The following is a 24,767-nucleotide window of genomic DNA, read 5'->3' as shown; positions in this document are numbered from 1 at the left end:
AATTCTATTCAAACATCTAAGGAAGCAATACCACCAGTTCTACACATACTTTAAAAAAAAGAGGGACTACTTATCACTTCATTTTTAGGAGACCAACATTACTAAGACCAAAAACGTTACAAGAAAAGAAATCTACATGTCAATATCTTTCATGATTATAGATTTAAAAATCAGTAACAAAATATTGGCAAATCAAATCTAACATTATATAAAAATGATAATACAGGAGTTTATTTTGGGTATTAAACTTAGTAGCATTAGTTTGAAAATCTATCAAGGTAATTTCAGTCTGGTGGTTGGTGGTTTAGTCGCCAAGTCATGTCTGACTCTTGCTATCCCATGGACTGGAGCCTGTCAGGCTCCTCTGTCCATGGGATTCTCCAGGCAAGAATGCTGGAGCCGGTTGCCATTTCCTTCTCCAGGGGATCTTCCCAACCCAGGAACCAAACCCAGGTCTCCTGCATTGCAGGCAGATGATTTACCAACTGAGCTATGTTTAGTTCAAAAACTCATCAATAAAATACCCCATATTAACAAAACTTGTGATCAACCCAACAGACACAGAGAAAACGTTTTACAAAATTCAACACCAATTCATAGCAAAAAATTAAGCAAACCAAGAATTAAAGGAAACTCTTGCAACTTGATGTACATTCTTAATACATTTCTATTCAACTTTGAACTATAGATCCCTCCCAATCAATGCAATAAAGCAAGGAAGAGAAAAGGTGTACAGATTAGAAAGGTGTAACACATCATTTATTCACAGACAACAGCATCATTTACATCTACAAAGATAAAAGGACTTCAGAAGAGCTACTAAAATTAATACAGCTGACCTTCAACACACAGGTGTGAACTGTGCAAGTCCACTAAAACGCAGATTTTTTTAATACTACAGCACTACATGATTTGTGGTTAGCTGAATCTGTGGATGCAGAACTGTGGATATGGAGGAACCATGGGTATGTAGGGCTGAAATATTCAGATTTTCAACTGTGGGGAGGGTTGCTTCTTATAACCTCCATATTGTTAAAGGCTTAACTGCAATTGAATTTAGGGATTTACAGTGTGGGGGATAAATACTGGGCTTCCCAGGTGGCTCAATGACAAAGAACCTGTCTGCCAATGCAGGAGACATAAGAGACGCCGGTTCGATCCCTGGGTCTGGAAGATCCCCTGAAGGGCATGGCAACCCACTCCAGTATTCTTGCTTGAAGAATTCCATGGACAGAGAAGCCTGGCGGGTTACAGTCCACAGGGTCACAAAGAGTCGGACACGACTGAAGCGACTTAGCATGCATGCACAGGATAAAGATACAGAAGTTAACTGCTGCTGCTGCTGCTAAGTCGCTTCAGTCATGTCCGACTCTGTGCGACCCCATACACGGCAGCCCACCAGGCTTCCCTGTCCCTGGAATTCTCCAGGCAAGAACACTGGAGTGGGTTGCCATTGCCTTCTCCAATGCGTCAAAGTGAAAAGTGAAAGGGAAGTCGTTCAGTCGTGTCTGACTCTTAGCTACCCCATGGACTGCAGCCTACCAGGCTCCTCCATCCATGGGATTTTCCAGGCAAGAGTACTGGAGTGGGGTGCCATTGCCTTCTCTGAATACATACTAGCAGTGAACAATTTAAAAATAATATTTAAAAAGCAATGCCACTTATAACAGCATTGAAAAATATGAACTACTCAGAGATAAATCTGAGTATGTTACAGACCTATACACCAAAAACTACAAAAAAGTGCTGAGAGAAATTAAGGATCTAAAGAAATGGAGAGCTAGAACATGTTTATGGATTAGAATATCTAAAACTGCTCATCTATCAATTCTCCCCAAGTCGATCTACAGAGTCAACCAGACATCAATCAAATCCCTGCAGTTTTTCTTAATAAATTAACAGATTGATTCTAAAACTTATATTGAAATGCAAAGTACTCAGGAGAGCCAAAACAATTTTGAAAAAGAACAAAGTTGGGAATCTATCCTGATTTCAAGATGCACAGTAAGATTTCAACAATCATGACTGTGTGCTCGCGGCAGAAGTAGGGAGAGTAAATGAACGGAACACAGGGAGCTCCCTGACAGTCCAGTGGCCAGGACGCCTCTCTCTCACTGCCGAGGGCCTGGCGTCAACCCCTGGTTGGGGATCCGACAAGCCACGCTACACACATACATTCAATATGTTCAATAGATTTTTGATAGGTATAGGGAAAAACATAAGTCTTTTCAACAAACAGTGCTGGAAAAACTAGATATCCCATGAGCAAAAAGAACTTCAACCCTTACTTCACACCACACAAAAAATTAACTCAAAATGGATCACTTAACCACAGACCTAAACCTAATAAAAAATACTAGGATACCTCTGGAAGAAATCATAAGAGAAAATCTCTGCTACTCTGGAATAGCAATTAGAACTCATACATAGCTGGCTGCAATGAAAAATGGCACAACCACCTTTTTCAAGTTGAGCAGTACTTAATAAAGTGAAATCTATATTTCCCACATGATTCAGCAAGTGTACTCCCAGATATTTACAGAAATAAAAACATATGCCCCACATAAAAACCAGTACATGAAAGTTCATAATCATCAATAAATGAATGGATACGCAAATTGTGGTGTATCAATACACAGAACTACAACTTAGCACTAAAAAGGAATTATTTAAACAATATGAAGCCACACAAAAGAGACTATATACTATATGATTCCATTCATAAAATATCCTAGAAAAGGCAAAATGAGTCTACAGTAACAGAAGATCAGTGGTTGCCTGGAGGTGGGGGATGGTTTCACCGACTACACATTCATCAAAACTCATAAATCTGTACTGCTTAAGGTGGGTAATATTTTACTGTATATAACCTATACCCCAATAAAGATAATTTTTAAAATGTATGTATTAAATAAAAGAACCTACATTAAAAAATCTCTCAAAGAAAAAAAAAATCTATTTTTAATACAGCCAAAGTAACCATATTGTGTATCTCCAATATAAATGAATCTCTTTTACAAAGTATACAATATTTTCAAAAAAGTTATTTTCATGCCTAACTATATCGGGACACTGATTAATGATTTGTATTTATTAAAGTTAACTAAAAGAGAATTCTTACGAAATATCTGGGAACTATTTAATGAAGTTCATTAGTGACATTGGGATGATTTCTTATCCAACTGCAATAAGACTATAAATTAAAAATTTATGTTACTTTCTCTGTATATCAGAGATTGTTAGCTGTCTACCCAAGCATGAATGGCTCCTTCCTCCACAGTAACACACTCCAATGCTGGGGAAAACAATGTGCTCACTTGAAGAACTACATTTCCCAGCCTCCCTGAGGTTAAGCATGGCCAGACGTGTTGTAAAGAATGCCCTAGAAGTTTCCTTTAAAAGGAGGGGTGTGGCCCTCCTACAGTTCCTTCTCCTTCCTATCTAGAATGTCACCAGGATGCTTAGAGTTTGAGAAGCCATCTTGGACAATATGCTACTTGTGATAAACTAGAGATGATGGAATAACAAGAAAGGACGAGCCTGGGTCCCTTGATGACTAAGAAAAGTAACCAAGCCAGTTCTAATGCTGCCTCCAGGTTGCATGTATGCAAAAAAGGAAATTTCTACTTTGTTTAAGCTATTTTTATTTTGAAATAAGCACATGATTATGTTACTATAATAAATCTTTTCTGATGAGCATTTCAGCAACTGGTTTTTCATTTTCAAAAAAATTTTTAGTGAGATGATGAGTTTTTTGGAGACTATACAGTTACCTAGGTTTTTATCTTGCCCAGTCATTGACCGAAACAATAAACCACCCTAATTTTTCAACTGATTTCTCTATTTGGAATAAAGTAGTCTAGGAGAAAAAAAAAAATACCTGCCTATCTGTGGGAAGAAATTTTAAGCTGCGTTATTACTCCATTAATCTCTGATGAAACTTTTTAAAAACATAAACTGTGTTATCACTCCATTAATCTCAGGCAAATCTATATGCTCCAGTGACTTCGACCTTCATGCTTATGCTAAATTATATGGTCTACACTGTTAATTTTTAAAAGGCTCAGAAAAGAAAGAGACCAATAATGTCTGGAAGAGCTAGGAAGAGCTTCACAAAAACTCTAAAAGGATTTAGACAAAAGAAAGGAGCGCAGGATACAATGCACTAGGCTAAGTGCTCAGGCTTTTAAGTCAGTGACTCAGCTCCAGGACTGGCTGGCTGTGTGACCTAAGGCAGGTTACTATAATCTCGCTTCAGTTTTCTTATCTGAAAAATGGGAACAGTAGTATCTATCTCATCAGGATCTTGATGAGAAAATGTATGTAGCTGGCAAGAAGTTAAGCAATTCCAGGCATTCAGTAAGCACTTTCAGAGCAAAAGCTTTGACATGAGAATGTGTGCAACATGTGAAGATGTAACCTGAAATAAAGATGCCTGTTAGTGAATGGTTGGAAATTTTAAATAGAAAAAGAAAACAGAAGGCTTTCTAGAGATTAAATGCTTTTGAAAAATAAGAAAATTCACAAAATATGTATACCCGTTTATATAAAAGCATTCTCATAACCTCATTAGAAATAAAGAAACTGAAAATGTAAATACTGAGATATTTTCTGCTCAGAGCATAAAAATTTAAGTTTCACAATAGGTGAGGATAGAGGAATTGGGCATTTACATTATTGCCCAAGGAAATATAAACTGACACATCTTTCTGAAGAATTTATGGTTATAACTATCAAAAATGCATAACTAGTTATTACAGAAAAAACTGAATTGTAATCTCTCTCACAGTTGATGGTTAAATATCCAATCCTGTGAAACATGATACAATCGCTTAAAAAAATAACAACAGTGAGGTATATCTAAATTTACTAAGTCGAAAATATTTTGAGACTTTGATTCTATGACTTTAATATTTTTTAAATGTTAAGCTGAAACGTATGTTGCAGGGAAAATGGGAGAATTAGCCCCCACCTGTAATTTTTTTAACTACAAATACGACCATCTTCAACAGAATGCATAAACAAACTGTGGTACAAGAGTAAATGGTAATTGCACATTGTTGGAACATAGTATTAAATAAAAAGGTAAGTTGCAAAGGAATACAGTTCATTTATAAAAAGTTCCAAAACCCAAAACTATATATATGTATATATATGTGTGTATATATATATATATATATATATATATAAATAACACACTAAATTCACATGATTAAAACTCTGTTTAAAAACAGATGATAAAAATAAAATCCACAATAGTTACCTTTGAAGGGATAGAAAAGAGAATGGAAAGCAATCACAGGACTTCACAAATGATAAGATGTTCTTTTTCTTACTCTGGGTATTAGGTACATGGGTGTTCAATATATCATGATTGTTTGTACCTTATGTACGATTTATACATGCTATTATCTAACGAAAACAATTTGAAACTGCAAGTTTATAAGCACACAAACATATTTTTTAAAAAAACGGAATGATAAAAAGTAAACTAACCTGGAATGATAAAAGAACAACTGGCAGTTACCCCTACATGGGGGAAGGGGAACCTCCTGTTAACAATATTGAATTATTAAATTATAAAATTAATTAAATTTATAAAATACTTTTTCAAATTATAATTGTGAAAATGGCAACCACATGGAAAATACGCTAGTGCATACAGCTGAATAAAGAACTGTATTTACCCTGTGATTATATCTGTTTTTCAAAAATTGCACGTTAACAAGAATAGAAAAGTTGTGTGTGTCTAACACACACAGATCTAACTGTGTGTCTGGATTACGTAGGCACTTTATGCAGTTTAAATTTCTTGGAAGTTTTATTTCTTGGAAATATTTTGTATTTCATTAGTACGACCTCACTTGGAGAGAAATTACAGAAAAATGCAACTGCAAGAAAGCCAACTCTCCACCTCCAGGGTAGCCAAGTTAAAAATCTACCCGCATGAGAAGGCTGAATGAATTAGAGCCAATTGACAATGGATAGCACATGCTGTGCCAGTAAGTGCACTCAAAACAACTGGAGAGGATCCCCACCACAGCAAGGAGATTACATCAAAAGGTTCTGAAGTGCATATGTACATTTTAGCGCTTAACTGAGAACTGGTGCTGCCAAGTAAAAGTGCAGCGGGTAGGGAAAGCTCCAGAGCACAGGAAGTCCAGGAATGTGCTGAAAAAGGAAAGGGGTAGGGAGGGATGGGCAGAAAGTGAGGGACGAAGGGAAAACTTTTCCCAACAAGTGAGGTAGAAATCTGACGTGGCATAACAATGATACTCTCAGTATCTATAAAAACATTGTCCAACCAGAAACCTAAGTGCTGAGGAAGAACAGGATGATAGGAATGAAAATTTAAAGGAACTCAAAATCAGAATAAAGAAGAGGTGTCAAAGATACACACTGTTTTCTGGTCTTTACAACTGTCCTCTAGTTTATCCATTATGCCAGTTCCTAAAAACCGGTAGTTTCCACAAAGGCAAGAAGAAAAACAGGGGTAAAAGTTTTTTTCATCCTCCTACCAACAATATCACTAATATGAAATTAAATATAAAGAAAGCCTTTAAATCTTAATATAAATAAAACCTTTAAATAAAAAAACTAAGTGAAAACCACCCACAGCAGATTTACAGAGGGAAAATATAACCTGCTTTCTGAGCTTGCCACTATTAAAAGCAGAAGCCTTATGTAACAAATGCTGATAGAGCCACTGCTGTTGGGGTACAAACCCATCTATCTTCTTTTCTGTCAGAGTTTCTCCACACCCATTTCTGATCATCAACATTTCAAGAGCTCTTCCGCTACCAAAATATTCTTCATCCCCACCTACAAACCACCACCATTCATCACCCACATCTCTCCACTCGGCCTACCAGTCTTGCCTTCTCCTTCCTTCACCTTTTTAATTCACCCCTCCTTGCTCCTAAATCTTATTCTCGATTTAGGAGAGAACTCTTGTTCCCACTGCCTCAAGTCTTTTCTGAAAATAGGCAGGTTATAAAGGCTAAGGTTTGTTTTTACTTTTTCCCCACTATCTCTTATCTTTCTGCCCCCAGCTCTTGTCTATAATTAATTTTAAAACTGTGACTTCCACAGGACATAACTTAATAGCAAGAACTCAGGCTCAGTGAATACTTTCACATACATATATATGACTATGATCAAAGCATAGCTCTTTTTAACAACTATAGCTCATGGATGCCACTAACAGTTCTTTGTTTTGTATAAACAAGAACACAAATGCTATAAAACCAAGAATATCTGTTTGCCATTTGATTCCTCTCCTATGACAAAATTTGGTTACCAACTTCTGTCAATTCTACCTCCAAAATATTATTTGATACCATTTCTTTCTCTTCATTCCTACTGACCCTGCATAATTTCTCAGATTTAGACTATTCTAAGAGCCTTCTCTCTGCCTTTGGGGTTTCTCTGCTATTACAGCTGACACTACACAGAGCCCACATGAGTTTTCTCTCTGAAACATAAATCTGGTCAGGTCATTATTCTCCTCAGTAGCCTTCAGGCACTCCCCTGTGCACACAGAATAAACTTCCAGCTCCTTCATGTCACCCAATATAGCATCAAACATCATCTTTCAGGATTGTCTCCTATCTATTATAAGCATTAAATAAAAATAAGTAAACTCAACAAAAGAATAATTTCCAAGGGTATCTAGAAATGAATTCTTAATGTATTATGTATGCAATTATTTATGTAACTGATAAATTTATTTATCTCAACCACATACTATTACCTCCAACTCAACTTTTACAAAATAGCTAAAATAAAGTTCTATCCACCTAATGTGTTAAAACTGAATTTCACTATTTAAAATATTTTAATTTTCAATTCCAATATTAAAATGTAAGGTAGACAACAAGGATTCTAAAATCAAGTTATCTTTTAAATGAATGTAAACACATATTGACAAATTTCTCAGTTTTCTGGAATTTGTTAAAATCAGCTCTTAAGAGTTGTTAACAGTGTATCACATCTACCATATGAGAAAGTTTGACAACAAAGTCTAAGTCACTTTAGAAGATAAGCACCTACCTTACTGAATCCCATTTGTTTTCCATCTAGACTATTTCTTGAGTTCGCCATATAAACTATCAAACCAGGCTATTCATCTTAACACAGTTATTAGAAAAGTTGCCTACAAACAAGTACTTCTTTTTCAAATCAAATTTATAAAATTTACTGAAAAAGACAGTTCATTAGCTTACACACAGCAAAGGCTGGGTTCTCATGAGAATCATTCTGCTGTGTAATTAAGTGTTGTAGGAGCTTGCAGACAGACTCAAGAACCACACCATCTGTCTGGGTTGCAAAGCGCGGTTTTACCATGATATTTCCAAATGGCAACAAAATATTATTTTCATACGTATCTCAAGTAATTTACAGACAACTAAAGAATTTGTATATTTGGGATCACAACACTTGATTCAATCCATACCCATGATAACACTTTGTATATAAACCAATACTCTTTGAAAAATGTTTTTAGTAACTTAGACTTATATTTCAGAAGATAAACATTTATGGTCTTCAGTAGCTACAATGTAGATTTATGCTCTGGTATAAATTCTAAATGTTAAACTGTTCAGTTGTTAAACACATCTGTAAAATTTTAAAGTGCCTATTATTTGTTTAAAATAATATCATTTAAGTAAATTTTCCCCAAATACCTACAGATCTAGGATTACAGTGCCACACTTTTTGACAGGATTTCAATTCTCATTTTTTAATGTGAAAAGTATTTTTAAAGAGAAATTATTATAAATAACATCATCTATGTAATATGAAAACCACAGGAACAAAGCTGATTGAGAAAACTCTCATGATATTCCTAAATTCTAAAGCAGAAAATAATCCTTGCCACTGCAACTCAATCTAAACAGTACAGGCATGCCTGCCACAGATCAAACATCCTCTGCACCACCTCCTCTAACACTGAATGTTAAGGCAGACCACCGTGAGAAAGTAAAATCCTAAATACACACATAATTTGCTAATCTTTGCTGCCTCGTGTCCAATTCTTTGTGACCCCATGGACTGTACCCCACAAAGCTCCTCTGTCCATGGGATTCTCCAGGCAAGAATACTGGAGTGGGTGGCCATTTCCTTCTCCAGGGGATCTTCCCAACCCAGGGATCGAACCCAGGTATCTCACATTACAGGCAGATTCTCTACCATCTGAACCACCAGGGAAACCCATAGTTGACTACGTGGGCAGCCTCAAATGAGTAAAGCAACACTAAGTGGACAAAGGTAAATTACTTGGGTCTCACAGGCCAAACTTTCTGTTAAAACCTAAAGAAATTGTCTCAATGGGATATTTTATTTATCCTAAGGCTTTTCTTAACAATTACTTCCATTTAGCCAAAATTGAGGAGGCTGCCGACATGGCTCAGTGTTAAAGAATCTGCCTGCCAATGCAAGAGACATGGGTTCAAACCCTGGGTAAGGAAGATCCCCTGGGGAAGTAAATGGCAACCCACTCCAATATTCTTGCCTAGGAAATCCCATGGACAGAGACGCCTGGTGGGCTACAGTCCATGGGGTCGCAGAAGAGTCAGACACAACTTAGCGACTAAACAACAAGAAGCCAAAAATGAAGCTCAGGAGGATAGCTGACGTTTGCCTGACAGACACAGACAGAGCACAACTTACAATTCCATTCCTCCTCTTCTGATAATCTGCCTCGATCCCCAGAGAGCAAAATGGCACTCCCAATATCTAGTCCAATCAAGGGACCACTAAATCCACCTCCACTGATACTGTACTGAAACAAACACACTGAAGCACCAGACAGAGAACCTGGAAGGCAGTTGTACAAGCATGGAAGGAGCTCTTGGCATATATGCATAATGTATGCATTCCAATACAGCTGGCCCTTGAACTGCCTGCCCTGCAGAGTGGAAAATTCATGTGTAACTTCACAGTCAGCTCTCCTTATCCACAGAACTCAATCCAGGGAACAGGTCACATAATACTATAGTATTTATTTATTGAAATACACCTAAATATAAATGGACCCATGCAGTTCAAACCCATGTTGTTCAAGGGTCAACTGTATAGCCAAAAGCAGAGCTCTTCCCAGGACTTTTGCTCAACACCAGTAAAACCCCCATCAGAAGGTACTAAATTACTGACATAAGCAATAATTTACAGCAAAAAGCAGAACTGAGAGAAGAGAAAAGACACTGACCAAAGAAGTATACTTTAAAATAAGACTTTTCAGGACAGCTGACAAAACTGTCTCTAAAAGAAATTCCAAAAGAAAAAGACCAAAAGATACTAGACAATGGCATCAATATCTGATCCATTTCAAAGGAGTCTACTTTGAAGAAAGCTTCTCATTTGGGCAGATGTGTTCTAGTCCTAGTGTGACTAGCTCAAAATTAGTTTCCTAATTGTGAAATGTACAACCAAAGCAAGTGACGTTTGACCTACTTAAAATAACCATTAAAGGAAAATAAAAACAAAAATGTTTATTAGTAACAAGAACATCAAGTAAAATGCAAAATTTTTTTTAGTTAAAAAAAGGCTCAAGCTCAGTATCTTTTAGTCTTTGAACTTAAAAAGCACTCAAGTTACAACTGAGATTGTCCCACTTCCTTCATACTTATTCGTTTCTTATACCCTCACAGCTTTTATTTCTCAGGTGTCTTACTCTTTTCCCAGTGCTAATTCCATCACCTGGGTTCTTAACATCATTTCCAGCCTGACTGTTCCACTGATTATCAACTACTCTTGTATGTTTCATTTTTCTTTCCATCTCTCTACTACAGTTGCTCCTAACCTACAAATACAAATGAGGCTCTGGCCTTCTGAAAAACTGCCTTCATCTACCTTTCAGTCTCTTACCCTTCCCACTCCCATATCACCGCTTGTTTCACAATCAAGTTTCTTCAACTGCGAAGTGTACCATTTATTCATTTTGCAAGCTGCTGTAATTCAGGTTCTACCCTCAATAAGCATATGTAATTATTTCAACCAAGTACCAAGCTGCCCAAACAGGAAACTTCCTCATCTTCCTCTCCTTAACTCTTTCCTTCAAGGTCCACCACAATTGTCTTTGAAAATTACGATTATTCCTCCTTTATTATTTTTATGTCAGATAAAGCAAATTATATTGTCTACTGAAAACACTTTAACATATATACTCATGACCTGAATGTCTAGGCTTCATGAGAAGTAATTCTTGACCAAAATCTAATTTGTTTTAAATGCACAAAATTTAAAGAATGATAGGTTACACAGCTCAACAATTCCAATTTGTCTATTTAAGAGAGCAATCCTAGAAAGGCTTTTAAACACATTATTAAATGTAATACCATTTAACACACTTGTTTTTCCTCAATTCATTTCTCATAGTAGTTTCTATATCATCTTGGATTATCTCCCACTTTTAGTTTCATATCCCATCTGCTCATTTAAGTTCACGTCTGTCCAGTTTCTGAAATATTTGTCACTTTAGTCATTAGCATTTTGCGTAATATAGCACTGTTTTTTAAAGTTCAAAACTGAATTATTTTAGAAAACTGATTATTTTAACATCACCACTTCTTAACCTAAATCAGTCTGCCCACACTTCAAATTTTCCACCTAACAAAAAGCAGATTTCAGTAAGTTTTTGTACTGTTTTTTTAAAAGGGAACCAAGACCATAGATTAGAAGTGCTCTCCTATATACCACTTAGGAAATATTCTCAAGGACAGAGAGTTGACAACTGAGCTTCCAAAAAATATGCAACCTTTCCATCCCCCCTCTAAGAAGCCATATTCATCGATTCCTTCAAGACCCAGTTTAAAATTTCCAAGTTTTTCTGGTTGAGTTACTATGCTATCTGTTCATGTTGCTCTCCCTCCGCGCTTACCATATACAATCTTATAAAAACTGTACATCAATAGTATATGCAGGTCTTTATCCTACATATCAAACCCTTCATTGTTTAGTTGCTAAGCCAGCTGTCTCTGATTCTTTTGCAACCCCATGGACTACAGGCCACCAGGCTCCTCCGTCCATGGATTTCCAAGGAAAGAAAACTGGAGTAGGTTGCCGTTTCGCTCCAAGGGATCTTCCTCCAGGGGATCTTCAAACTCACATCTCCTATATTACATGCAGATTCTTTACTACTGGTTTACTACTATTCCCTAGGGAAGCTCATTAGCCCTTCTGTAAAACCAAGCCAGACTTCAAGCATTTCTGATGTATGTACATTATTTGAAAATAAATTATATACATCCTAAATTTCTCAAGCATCTGTAGTTCAGTCATTTAGTCATGTCCAACTCTTTGTGACATGGACTGCAGCACACCAGGCTTCCCTGTCCTTAACCATTAACATTGTCTAAATACTAATTTATTAGTTACCCCATCCAATCTCACCCCCAATTCCCTTTGCCCTTCACTGAGACTCGTAAGTGCTCATTTATCACACAACATAGCAAGTAGAAAAGATTGTCTTTAAGGGTGAATGAAGGAAAAAAGAGAAGGGAAAAGCTGAAGCGCAAAGATGACATCACAGAACCTGTTACTGCTCCCTACGTTTTAGGGAGTACATCAGCAAAGAGGAAGCAGCAGCAAATACCCTCAGAAAGGAAAGGGAATATCTGCTTAAATCCTTGTTCCAAAACTGTTCTTCCCATTGGGAAGAAGCCACCCTCACCTCTCCATGCCCTCTTCAAGACCTTTCAGACAGCAATCCTCTCCTACCCTTCAAACATGCCCAGAGTCTGGGTGGGCCTCATTCCCACTGCCTGGAGCTAAGATGGGTTTTAGGCAGGGCCTGCTCTGATGGCCAGCACTACAGTCAGAGGAAAGGAACTCCTAATAACCTAAGCTTTCCCATAAAAATGCTCACATAAATAGCATCTGAGTTCTATAATACAAGTAATTAAGTACAACACAATAGGCTAACCATCATTTGTAGCTACAGAATTAAGGGTAGGTTTTATTTAAAAGCAAACTTACGTACAAATTAACTTTTTCTAATATTTAGAATGCTAGAGACCACTACATGGAAAATTCTACACTTTGGATAAAAACTTAGGACACTGTTCATAATCAACATGACTAAAACTACAGACTGGGGCAGAGGGGCTTTCCTTCCTTCAACAAGGTCTAAATATTTTTAGATGTCGCCACATTATTAAATGGAAAATAGAAACTGGCTTGCAGTTGAGGATATATACTTTGTTCAAAACAAAGTAAGGGTTATGACATGTGTGTCACACTAAAATGTGATTTAGTCTTTAAAAAGAAAAAGATATTTATTAAGTACTATTTCTGACATTCCCTGAGACAAATCTCAAAATGTTAATAGAACTGCTATTTAAAGTTCAAAGAGCACTCTGGAGCTGCCAAAGAATTAATAGCTTAAACTACCAAATAAGAGTCACAGTTCAATCTCCAGTCTCAGCCAGTCAGAGCTCAGGGTTGGCACAGCAAAATCACCCAGCTTATTAAAGACACACTGTGCAACCTGAGAATCATATACACAAATGAAAAGTTGTGACATCTAAAGATGGCTCATTTATAAAGAAAGACACAAGAACAATTTAATCTTCTGCTCCCCTCAAAAAGCACAAATTCAACATAACTGCCATACTTAAAACAAGTAATTTTGCTGTTCCACTTCCTGATTAACTGTCTAGGGTTACTCTATAACTTGAGCTGTAATTTGCCAGAAGACTCTTCCTATTAAAAAACATTATCTAGTCATCCAAAGTGCTTTCCTTAAAAGATACTCAAAATGATTTCTCACACTTCCTGACGCCCGTATTTCCATCAAGTTTATAGGAGAAAATGAGGCACAGAACCATTATGTGACCAACCAGATATAGTCATTAGTTTAAAAAAAAAAAAGGGGGGGGGGGTGTTGAATACCACTCAACTTTCCCTATTACCGGTTTACTACCATTTCACTGGGCTCATAGAAAGTAATCCTGTAACTGAAGATTAAGCAAAAGCCTTCTTACAGGATACTTCTTAGAGAATGAAAATGGAGTAATTTTGGATCAAACCTCAAACAAAATCTCCAACAGGTTCCGAAATCTATTAGATTGCTACCACCTTACACAAAATATAAATAGGAACCAAATTCCTACTCCTTTGGGGTATAAGGATGCATCTCTTGATCAGCTGGAAATTTTTAAGAAAGATTTCCTAAAACTCATCTAAAATATTACCAAGCAACAGTACATACAGCCTAAACAATGTATGTTCAGAACACAGAGCTGAACAGCTAAATAAACTTCAAAAATAACAACATGTTGTGATCAGGACCTAAATGGGTAATGAGAACTCCCTTATGAAACAAGGTGGGGAAGAGAATAGTTGTCCAGTCATTCATTCATTCAACTGAGTTAACCAGCATTTAACTATGAAGGGAATGCAAAGATGGCTTAAGACAGGGTCACTGCCCTATAGAAGTTCATATGATTATCAGAGGTAGACAGAGGAGGTATACGGAAGGAGCAAGAGTGACAAGTTCGATCTGTGGGAGTCAAGGAAATCTTCACAGGGCGATGACATCTGACCTACTTAAAGATGGGGAGGACTGTGCCAAACATATACACGTGCAATAAAACTAGGAGCTGGTTCCTGAGTTGGACATACGTATGTTTTCCCTTATTTCTCTTTAGGACATTATTACTCAATCTTGTGAACTGCCAACACAAAATGCTTTTTCACACCTATTTTACTCTTTTGAATACCTTACTTATTAGCTCTCAAATTAAGCACAGATGGACTGTGGGAACTTTACGTGTCATGCAAAAATACTTCCTCAGAAATGTATCAATGATGGGAGCGAGGGGAAGGATCATGGTTTTCATGCAACTTAATACGTTTTATGTGAACAATCTTTGTAATTTCCACTAGTATTATAAAGAATTCTGTGCACAATTAATGATATATTTTATTTGAAAAAATCATTTCTTCAAATTTAATTTTAATACCAAATGTCTTAAATATATCCAATTAATGTAGTGATTTAATACAAATCAAGACAATGATTACAGTAAAGAGATCTAGTGAAGACTGAGAAAACATGTTTACCTGAAAATTTACCTAATTCTCTTTATCTTCCTTTTCATGTTTTTTTTTTTTAAGTTACAAATTTAAACAATGTAAAATAAAGGCACAAGCGAAATTTTAAAAGAATCAACTCAGGATGTTCCTTTAACAGTAATGGAATTTCACTGTACTTGGAAGAAGTACAAAATGCAGAAAGCTGTCAACCAGGGCTCTGTGCTATTTCACAGTGGTAGAAATACAGCTTTAATAAGACTACCACAATTTACCTAGAATGAGAAATAAACATTCAGAAATATACATAATAAACTATAGAGTATGGAAATGCCAATGGCATAAACATTCTCCCTTGGACACCATTGATTCTTCTAATTCTCATCTAGAAAGAACAACAACAACAACAAAAAAAAAACACCTTCATCTTTCTTGACTAGAATCCAAATGTACGCTAAGACATTTTATTAGCTTAAAAAAGGAAAACAACTTTATTCCAACAAACATAACTAAAACATGTTAATATAAATGCAAGTGAAACAGGAGTTCCTAAAAGAGGACTATGATAGCCAATTTATGACAACAGAATCCAATCTATACTACAGATGATTTCAAAAATTAAGTACAAAACAAAGCAGTACGTTAGGGGAGCTGCCTCTGAAATAAACACCAATCACGTATTAAAAGCATTTAAAACTATTTTTGTGTAAACTAAAGCAAAGACAGAAAACCATGCTGATGTACATAAGTGACTTTATACTCAACAAAAATTGAGCACACATACATATTTCATTCATGCAAATGAACATGAATTTACAATTCCTCGTTTATGTTAATATTTACCAAGATTAATGGAAAATCATCTCCCCTATGTAATGAAGTGAATTCCCCCAACAGAACAAAGCTAACACCTTCAAATCTTTCGAATAAACAATGAAAGCACATACTATAAAAGGAAATTATCTGAACTGGATAGAAGTTAAATGACTCAAGAGAGAAGAAAAGTCCGAAATTCCAATACACATTACAACCATTGATTCATTAATTCCAAATCTCTAAACCAGTCCTATGAAACTAAAATGTGTGCCTGCAAATTTTTTAACTATCCCCCACAGCACATTTTTAGACTACCTACCTAATTACCTCATTTTGCAATGCACTAAATGCAATTTCTTGAAATAGCAATGTTTATACAATGACAAAATAGAAATTCTGGTAGCCACAACACAGTCTGTAAAACAAGTTAGCACATAACACATTTTAAATAAAGGACAATAAAAGAAATGCCACGGAAACTCTTTTTCTCCATTTCTAATAAATGGTTGCAATGCACAGCTCAGTAATAACATCTAATATTCAACTGTATTACTAATTCTCATAAACTTTGTCTAATCTCTCACAGTAGCTAACTTCTGTGAAATAAATATATCATCCACTTTCAAAACAATAAATCAGTATCTTCTACTACTATTTCAAAGAAGATTATGCTTTTCCTCTACTGAAAACAAATTAAACCATTCAGAAAAACATCTAGTCTGGGAATTCCCAAGCGGTCCAGGGGTTAGGACTCTCTTCCAGTACATGGGTTTGATTCCTGGTCTGGGGACTAAGATCCAAGTGGCCAAAAAGAAAACAATCTAGTCTATCTCTGAATCAAACTTTCAGAAAAAGTTGAATTATTTCAAAAAATCCAGATAAATAATCGTAATACTATTTACACTGAATTTCACCTCAATTTTAAATAACTTAAACATTACTATAGAATATTCCTATCTTTTGCCAATATATAATACATAGACTATAGCATAAAGTGACTTCCCTGGTGGCTCAGACAGTAAAGCGTCTGCCTACAATGCAGGAGACCTGGGTTCGATCCCTGGGTTGGGAAGACCCCCTGGAGAAGGAAATGGCAACCCACTCCAGTATTCTTGCCTGGAAAATTCCATGGACGGAGGAGCCTGGTTGGCTACTGTCCATGGGGTCGCAAAGAGTCAGACACGACTGAGCGACTTCACTTCACTATAGTATAAAGTGGTGACAGAGTACCTTTCTTATTAATCTCAAGAGCAGAGAAGACCTTTGAAAATGTTTGATGAATACAATTAACTCAGAATTAACCAGGCTAAATTAGCCCGTGAACAAAAAAGATGAATCTTTCCATGCCTAATTAATATAATCCACTACTATAACTTAATTTCATTTAAAGAATGCCTTAAAAGGTTGTTTTTTCCCCAAATACCTAATACAGTCATGAAAAAAATGACCAAAATATTCCAAAGAAAGTGCTGAACTACATAAGCACCTGGCATAAACTCAACACTCACTGTCCTAAGGCACCCCCTGCCTTTATTCTCACAAAGCAGCCGCAACCTAACTTCCTCTCAATGAACTCTTCAAGCAATAACACAGCAACATATTTTGTAGCATACAAGTCCTGCGTACATTATTTTCTCTTTAAATTATGAACTCATCACACGTACAAATGGCTCTTTAAAACGGTCCAGTAAACTGCTATGCTATGCCTTAAATTGCTGTCTATTATGTACTTTAAAATATTTACTAGCAATTGGAGGTTAATATGGCAAATACTACCGGGTAAGCAATTATTGCTATTAAAAATATACAAATATCATTAAACAAAATGAACCATCATGAAAAAAAGACACTTCATGTGTAAATACTAACACTGGAAACTCAGATTAAAAAAATACTCTATATAAAGTATTGGCATAAAACTAATCATTTCTTCTCCTCATTTTCAATTGATGGTCCTCCCCATCTGGTTCTAACTCAAAAGAATAAATCTCCAAGTTTCTACAACTATCTTCCCTCTCTGCAAAAAAATTAAAATAAATCTCAAGAAAAAAAGAAAGCAGGTCAATGAGAGATTACTGTAAAATCTTCAAATATTGAATGAATGGCCCTTAATAGGAATTACGTACTAATGTGTATTTCAATTTAAGAAGAGAGAATTTGATACCATCCCCCAACTACCCCATAGTTAGGAAGATTCTATGCAAATAAAACAACATGAATGTGGGGCATACCTAACTAAGAATTAAACTGCCCTGTGTCAAAGGGTATATACTTTTATGAAGTATATATATACTTTATGAAGACATAAAACCACTTTTCTCCATATCATCTTGAGTAAGAAACAGAAAGAAACAAAAGTAAATATATACTTACATCTGGAAATTATAACATGTCTTTCCACAAGGGTGAGTTGACATCCCATAGGGCATTGGTACACTCTCCAAAAGGGCAGATTTAACACACTTAACTGAATTATAACTGAGGGAATACATAACAAGAGTCTCCCAGAAATGTGATGGACAGCATGAGAAAACAGTTCTGAGTCACAAAGGCACAGTGAGGCATGCATTTAACGCAGCAGCTACAAATCTCACAACTGCAAGAATAACCCATATCATGGCATTTTTCACATGTTAGGAAAAGGGGCAGGGTTGACAAAGAATTTAGGAAATATGATGATGCCACGCAGTAGAATATCAGAAGACAAAGTAAGTAAAGCACTAACAAAAATCTTTAAGGCACCTGACTGCACAAATCAACTCCTGCTAAGCCCGGTGAACACCTTGAGGTAACAGAAAGTGGGTGGGTCATTAATGTGGTACAGAACTTTATCAGCTCTAACTTACATTTCAATCCACATTAATAAGAGTATTTAGGTAAATTCTCTATAAGCAATACTTTTCTCTGCTCAAAAAAACTACAGGTTAAAAAGAAAACTATATGCTAATATTATGTACTAAGAGTTTTTATAATACATGCTTAAAATCATCACCTGTTCAATTTAATCTCCTTTGGAATTAATTATTCTATACAATGTATTTTACGCAACATATTTTTGATATTCCAGGTTGCTGCTGTATCTGATTTTCAAGAAAATGCTCAATTTGGAGCAAGAAAAATTTACAGTATCAGTAGCTCTTTAACGGATTTGCAGTTTTTTAATAACCAGCTATCCAACCTCCATCTATAAGAGAATACAGACATTACACAGTCCTTCAAAAAAGAAAAAAGCATTTCTGCATTTCAAAGTTGCTACCTAAAGAATAATTCTGTTTTAAAAAAGTATACTCAAAAATCAATTCCTGGTTTAAGCACAAACCTTTAGAAAGTCAGAAAGCACAGAATCCTCTCCTACAAATTTTTTCTCCAAAACAATATTAAACATCTTTAGAAACATTATCATTCTTACTTAAGCTTTTTTTTTTTTAAAAAAAAGGATAAAAAAAGAAATGATATATACTGAAGACTGGCTACACATGTATTTTCATTCCTACATGAAAGGTACTGTATACAAAATAGCCACATATATACAAGCCATTATCAGTCAGCATGATATATGGTAATTTGGGGGAATCTCTCCTCACTAATACTGATCTACTTGGTTATTTTAATTTCCTGATAAAGTGTCAACGCGGTCACCAGTCACCAAACAAAAACCATTTAAATACCCCTTAGTCAATGTTTGCTAACCTATGGAAGTCCCTGACAATCTGAGTGACACTAAATGAAAGACAGAAGAAAAGAGGAGGCAAGGGGAAGTTATCACAGGACTGAAAGGGAGAATCACAACTTGTAACTGAATTTTAAGATTAAATATCCGAATAAAAATGTTGGGAGGAAAAAAACTGACCTGCTATTACTACAGTAAAAGCATAGATACTATGTCACTCGGTCTCAGTAGGTAAAAATCGCTTGTCTTCATTTTTTAAAATCTGCATAATGAAATATATTTAATAAAGCTTCTATTTAAAAAGTTGGCAAGAATTTATATTTCTCCACTAGTCTCAAAGGAAAAAAAAAACCATCTATGCTACCCATAATTAAATGTAACTAATTACAATTTGAACACTAAATTATGTATCCAGTGTAAACAAAGATTAAGAGGAAATAAAGCTCTATGTACAGCAGAGGTTACGGAAAACAATTTCCAAAATGCATGTTCTCTAAAGGCAGTCCTCCAAAAAGGGTACACCACTTAAACAAAGTTGGGTTTTTTTAAAGTCTAAATTAAACAAACCGTTCAGCCAATTTTCCAATTATATTCCACGCTTGAAACATAATTGCCTTACATCTGTTTACAAATCTTTGCTCAATATTTAAACAAATTCGTAGTCTCCCGGGCACATAGCTATACATACAGTTACTCATGCACAAAGCACATATTTAAAGACCACGCACTGCAATTATTAGTCTAAACGCCAGGTTTAACAACGTGAATGTTTTCAGAGCTAGGTAATACGACCCAATAAAAAAAAGCAAAGATGGCATTTACCACCAAATGTCACTGCCATCGCCAGGAAAGAGTTTCTGGAACCCTATACATTTTTAATTTCGATGAATCTAGACGCCGTCGTCGGATGCCAGGCTTCCAGGAGAACAATTGACACCCTAACTGCTTCAAGATTAAGGCAGGCGATTCAAATCCGAAGGAAAAGTTGTCAATTATCAGAGAGAGCGCGAGAGAGGCGAAGGCAGATAAAAGCGATGTTATCAAACCGCCCAGCTTGTTGCTTTGTGTGTGTGTGTGTGTGTGTGTGTGTGTGTGGATTCGTTGTGAGCAGAGAGAAAACAGTTTTTAAAAGACACAGGAGGAGAGAAAGAAAAAAAAGCTTTCTCCACCTTCCGTCGGCTCGGTGCAATGGCTTTAAGGCTCTCCAGCGTAGTAAGCCCCGAGAGGCAGGCGGCTGTCGATGTTTACAATCGCCGGAGCTTCGGGTGCAAGAGTCCTTTACTGACACAATCGCATTCAATCAACTGTTTTCGGGCGAAATTGCAGGTGTCATTATGGAATTTTTTAAAAAATTCAAAAGGCGGGCGGGCGGGCAGCCGATCCGACACAAGGGGGAAAAAAAGCTGCTTATCGCAGGCGCGGGCAACACAAGGCAAAAGCCTTCCACATTTAAGGGGGGAAAAGAGGGGGAAAGGGAGGGGAAGGGGAGTGCGACTGCAACAGAGGGTGGGCGTTCGAAGTGCGACCCAGAATCCGCAGCTTTGAGACTTCCACATGCAAATTCCACGCCGAGCGCCGCGCTCACAAATGATTTTTAAAGAGCCAAATAAACACTGGATGGGATCCAAGGCGAAGGAGAGACGATCCAAAAGGGGGAGAATCGGCAAGAGGCGAACCGCGGGGAGAGGCGAGGGAGGGGCGAAGTCCCGGCGGCGGGAGGAGAAAGTTGGTCGGCGGCGGAGGTCGACCCCCCCCACCCCACGGCACAGCCCCCTCCCCGCAGCCCGGCTACTCACCAGCGAGAAGAGGTTGGAGTGACAATCCTCCAGGCTCGCCCCGTTCGCCACCCAGTTCGCTGCCGCAGTCATGATCCTCCGCGAGCCCGGCCGCCAGAGCGGGGCATGTCGGAGCGAGGCGTCCGAGGCGAGGCCGGGCCGGGCGGCGGCGCCTCGCCGGGGAGCGTGGGGCGGCCCGGCCGCCGCCGCCGCCGGGGGAGGGCGCGAGGGCCGACGGGCGGGCGAGAGGCGCCGCGGCGACGCCGCGCCGGGGGCGGCGGGCCCGGGCCGGCGGGGGGGTCCGCGGCGGCCGCGCGGCTCCTTCCTGCTCGGGCGGCGGCGGCGGCTGCTCCCGCGGCGGCGGGGGGCGCTGTCCGCGCGGCCCGGCGCCCTCCCCGCCTCTCAGGGCCGCCGCTGCCTCCCGGGCCGGCGCTGCGGGCCGGCCGCCGCCTCCGCCTTCCCTGTTCCTCAGCCGCCGCCGCCGCCGCCGCCGCTGCTGCCGCCGCCGCCTTGTTTATCTCCAGCCACCGACTCCCCCTCAGCCCCCGCCGGCGCGTAAGGGGAGGCGAGCCCTAGAGTCGCCGCCGCCGCTTCGGAGCCGCCGCCGCCGCGGAGCGCGAACTCTCGAAGGGGGGGGTGCGGACGAAGCCAGCGGGCGACCCCGGCAGCCGAGCGACGTCCCCTCCTTCCTCTTCCTCCCCCACCCCCCCCTCCTCCCCAGTCAGCCTCGCTTCTCCTCCCTCCCTGGGCTCGCTAGCTCTGACAGCAATGGCGGCCGCCGACCGCGGCTCGGCCCGCCATTGGCTGGCGCCTTGTCACGTGACGGGCGCGGGCCGCACGGGGGGGGACTGGAGGAGGCGGGGGAGGGGCCGGAGCGGCGGCCGCGACTGTTCGCTGGCGGCGCTGCTGAGCCGAGTGCGGCTGGATTCTCCGGCGGAGAGAGGGAGGGAGACGGAGACAGAGGGAGAGAAAGAAGTGCGGGCGGCGCGGCTCCGAGGCGGGCGGGCAGTCAGCCGCTGAGCCGGCCGCCCCGCGCCCCGCCCCCTCGGGTGCACGAATCTTTGCTGGGCGCGACCGCGAGCCCCGGGAACGCCGGTGGCCGTGGTTGTGGAGGGCTCCGGGCCCCTTGCCTGTGCCCTCGATCGCCCCGGCCGGCTGGGTGGCAGAGGCCCGCCATGGGCCAGACAGCAGATCCAAGTGCTTCGGGGTGTCTCCTCGAGGTCTCACTCCGTGGTCCGCGTTTTGCAGATGAGAAAACTGAAGCACAAAGAAATTAAGACACTTACCCGAGGTCGCTCAGCTAGGAAGAGGAGGGGGTGGGATTCGAACCCTTGCGCTCAGGCACACAGCGAAGCGGACCTCTTGCATCAAGATTTTAAAGCCTAGGCCAGGAAGTGCTTACTGTGTACCACGCGCTATGCTCTGAATCCAGAAATGCCTTTTTAAGCCCTTACTCGTAGGCGCTGTGCGCATGCATGCATGCGTTGCAGAAATGCTTTCTGACCTCTTGCTTTGTGCCAGAATATAAATATATGTATTTTTTAAACTACCAGACACTACTGGCCTGGATTTGGAGCAGACCTTCCTGCCTGGCTCCATTCAGTCAATAACCAACATTTCCCAAGCATAACAGTGTGGGAGTCCAGAGAAATGCCAGTATGAGGAGGCTCTCTATCAGACCTCAGAGCTCATGCTCCCCTCGAAGGTGGGAAGGAGATAACTTCTTCATTAACAAGCCCGCAAACGTGGGAAAAGCCAGGTGGATTGGATTAAAACAGGGACGAATGGAAAACAAGAAAGAAGCAATGTAATAAAAGGAGAACAGTATTAGATATATGAATTGAGCTTTGGAATTACCACAAATTACTGCTAAAGCAAAACTCAGGAGCAGCATGTTATAATATGTATTATGATTGACACTATGTTACAACGAATGTACCTACATTATTTCACATAGTCCTCAGAACAACCGCATTAAGATACCGTTATTATCCTTAGACTGTAAGTCAAAGCTCAGAAGTGCAGTGACATCTCCAAGCTCTCCAGTTAGTGAGCGGCTCAAGCCCAGGTGTATCTGGCTTCAGAGCCCAAGCCTGAGTCCAGAAGGTTCTGTCAACAAGTGCCTATAGATAACTCTGGCACCCATGGTTGTATTACCTTGACCACCACAGTTTAACTCTCTGAGCCTCATTTCCCAGTCTATCAGAAAGAGGTCCCAGTTGCTGACCCACTGACTTCAGACCAATTTCATGCATTTCTATTAAGACGTATTGATGAAAATGTTTGGGGAAAAAAGAGCACTTAATCAACATGCATGATGTTACTTGGGTCTGAGCAAGCAGAGTGATGGTCTATCCTATCCAGGTGTGTTTCTATCCCAGGAGGCTTTCATCTTACATAACTGGTCAACAGATTCTCATTCTTCAGTTTGTTTTTAAGTCTCTCAAAGCAACCTAATCAAAAAATTATAAAAGGACATGGACAGTTTACAGAGTAGGAAAGACATATTGCTCTTAAATATATAAAAAGATGTTCCGCCTCACTTGTTGCAATGGACAGAATGTTTGTGTTTCCCTAAAATTAATCTGCTGAAATTTTCATTCCCAGTGTGATGGTATGTGGAGATAGAGCTTTTGGCAGGTAATTAGGTCACAAGGGTGTAGCCCTCATGATTGTAGTAGTGCCCTTGTAAGAAGAGACAGGAAAGACTTCCAGCCTCCAAACTCTCTCCCTCCCTCCTTCTTTCTCTTTCTCTCCCTGCCTACTTTGCCCTCCCCCACCTCAACTGGCTCTGCCCTGTGAAGACAAAACCAAGAAAAGCATTCTTACCAGGAACCAAATTGGCTAGCACCTTGATCTTAGACTTACCAACCTCCAGAACTGTAACAAATAAATTTCTCTTGTTTAAGCAAGTCAATCTATGGTAATTTGTTGGAGCGGCCCAACAAGTGGACTGAGACACTCATCATAAGAAAAACAGAAATTAAAGCTATAATAAGTATTGACAATATTTTAAAAGCTTAGGCAACTGTGAAGGGAAGCAGAACTCGTACACGCTGTCAGTGGGAATATAAATTAGCACTGCAGCTTTGGGTGTCAATTTGGAAAAGAGCAAAATTTATAATGCACCTTCCGTTTGACCTAGCAATTCTACACAGATGTGTAAAGACCTACAGAGCAAGGATGTGAACTAAAGCCTCTTTGTAGAAAGCAACTTCCATGTCCATCATTTGGGGAGTAGTGAACAGTATAATTTAATTCCATGCAGCCGTTAAAAATAATGAGTTAGCACTATGTATACTGATACAGAATAATCTCAAAAAGAGATTATTAATTGAGATATCCCTGGAAGGTTGCATCAGAGACAATGGTAATATCAGTTCTCTCTGGGGATAGAGAGAGTAGGGAGAGAAATCACTTTTCACTGTTTTGCATTTTTTTAGCCAAATGTGTATATTACCTATTCAATA

General features: G+C 39.0%; 1 protein-coding gene across 2 annotated transcripts in view; it reads right to left on the bottom strand.

The window, feature by feature from the left end:
- The window catches only part of MED13L (mediator complex subunit 13L), a 282,965-nt gene extending 261,555 nt beyond the window's left edge, over positions 1-21,410 (bottom strand). For both annotated transcript variants that reach the window (XM_068989585.1, XM_068989586.1), the window contains exon 1: positions 21,319-21,410. In XM_068989585.1, the coding sequence (XP_068845686.1) occupies positions 21,319-21,390 (72 nt within the window). In that variant the 5' untranslated portion in view covers positions 21,391-21,410. The remainder of the gene's footprint in view (positions 1-21,318) is intronic.
- Between the last annotated feature and the right edge of the window lie 3,357 nt (positions 21,411-24,767).

The sequence above is a fragment of the Capricornis sumatraensis genome, chromosome 17 (assembly GCF_032405125.1).
Source record: "Capricornis sumatraensis isolate serow.1 chromosome 17, serow.2, whole genome shotgun sequence".
Taxonomy (NCBI): Eukaryota; Metazoa; Chordata; class Mammalia; order Artiodactyla; family Bovidae; genus Capricornis; species Capricornis sumatraensis.
Note: the sequence above shows the minus strand (reverse complement) of the source record. Positions and strands in the feature narration are given on the sequence as shown.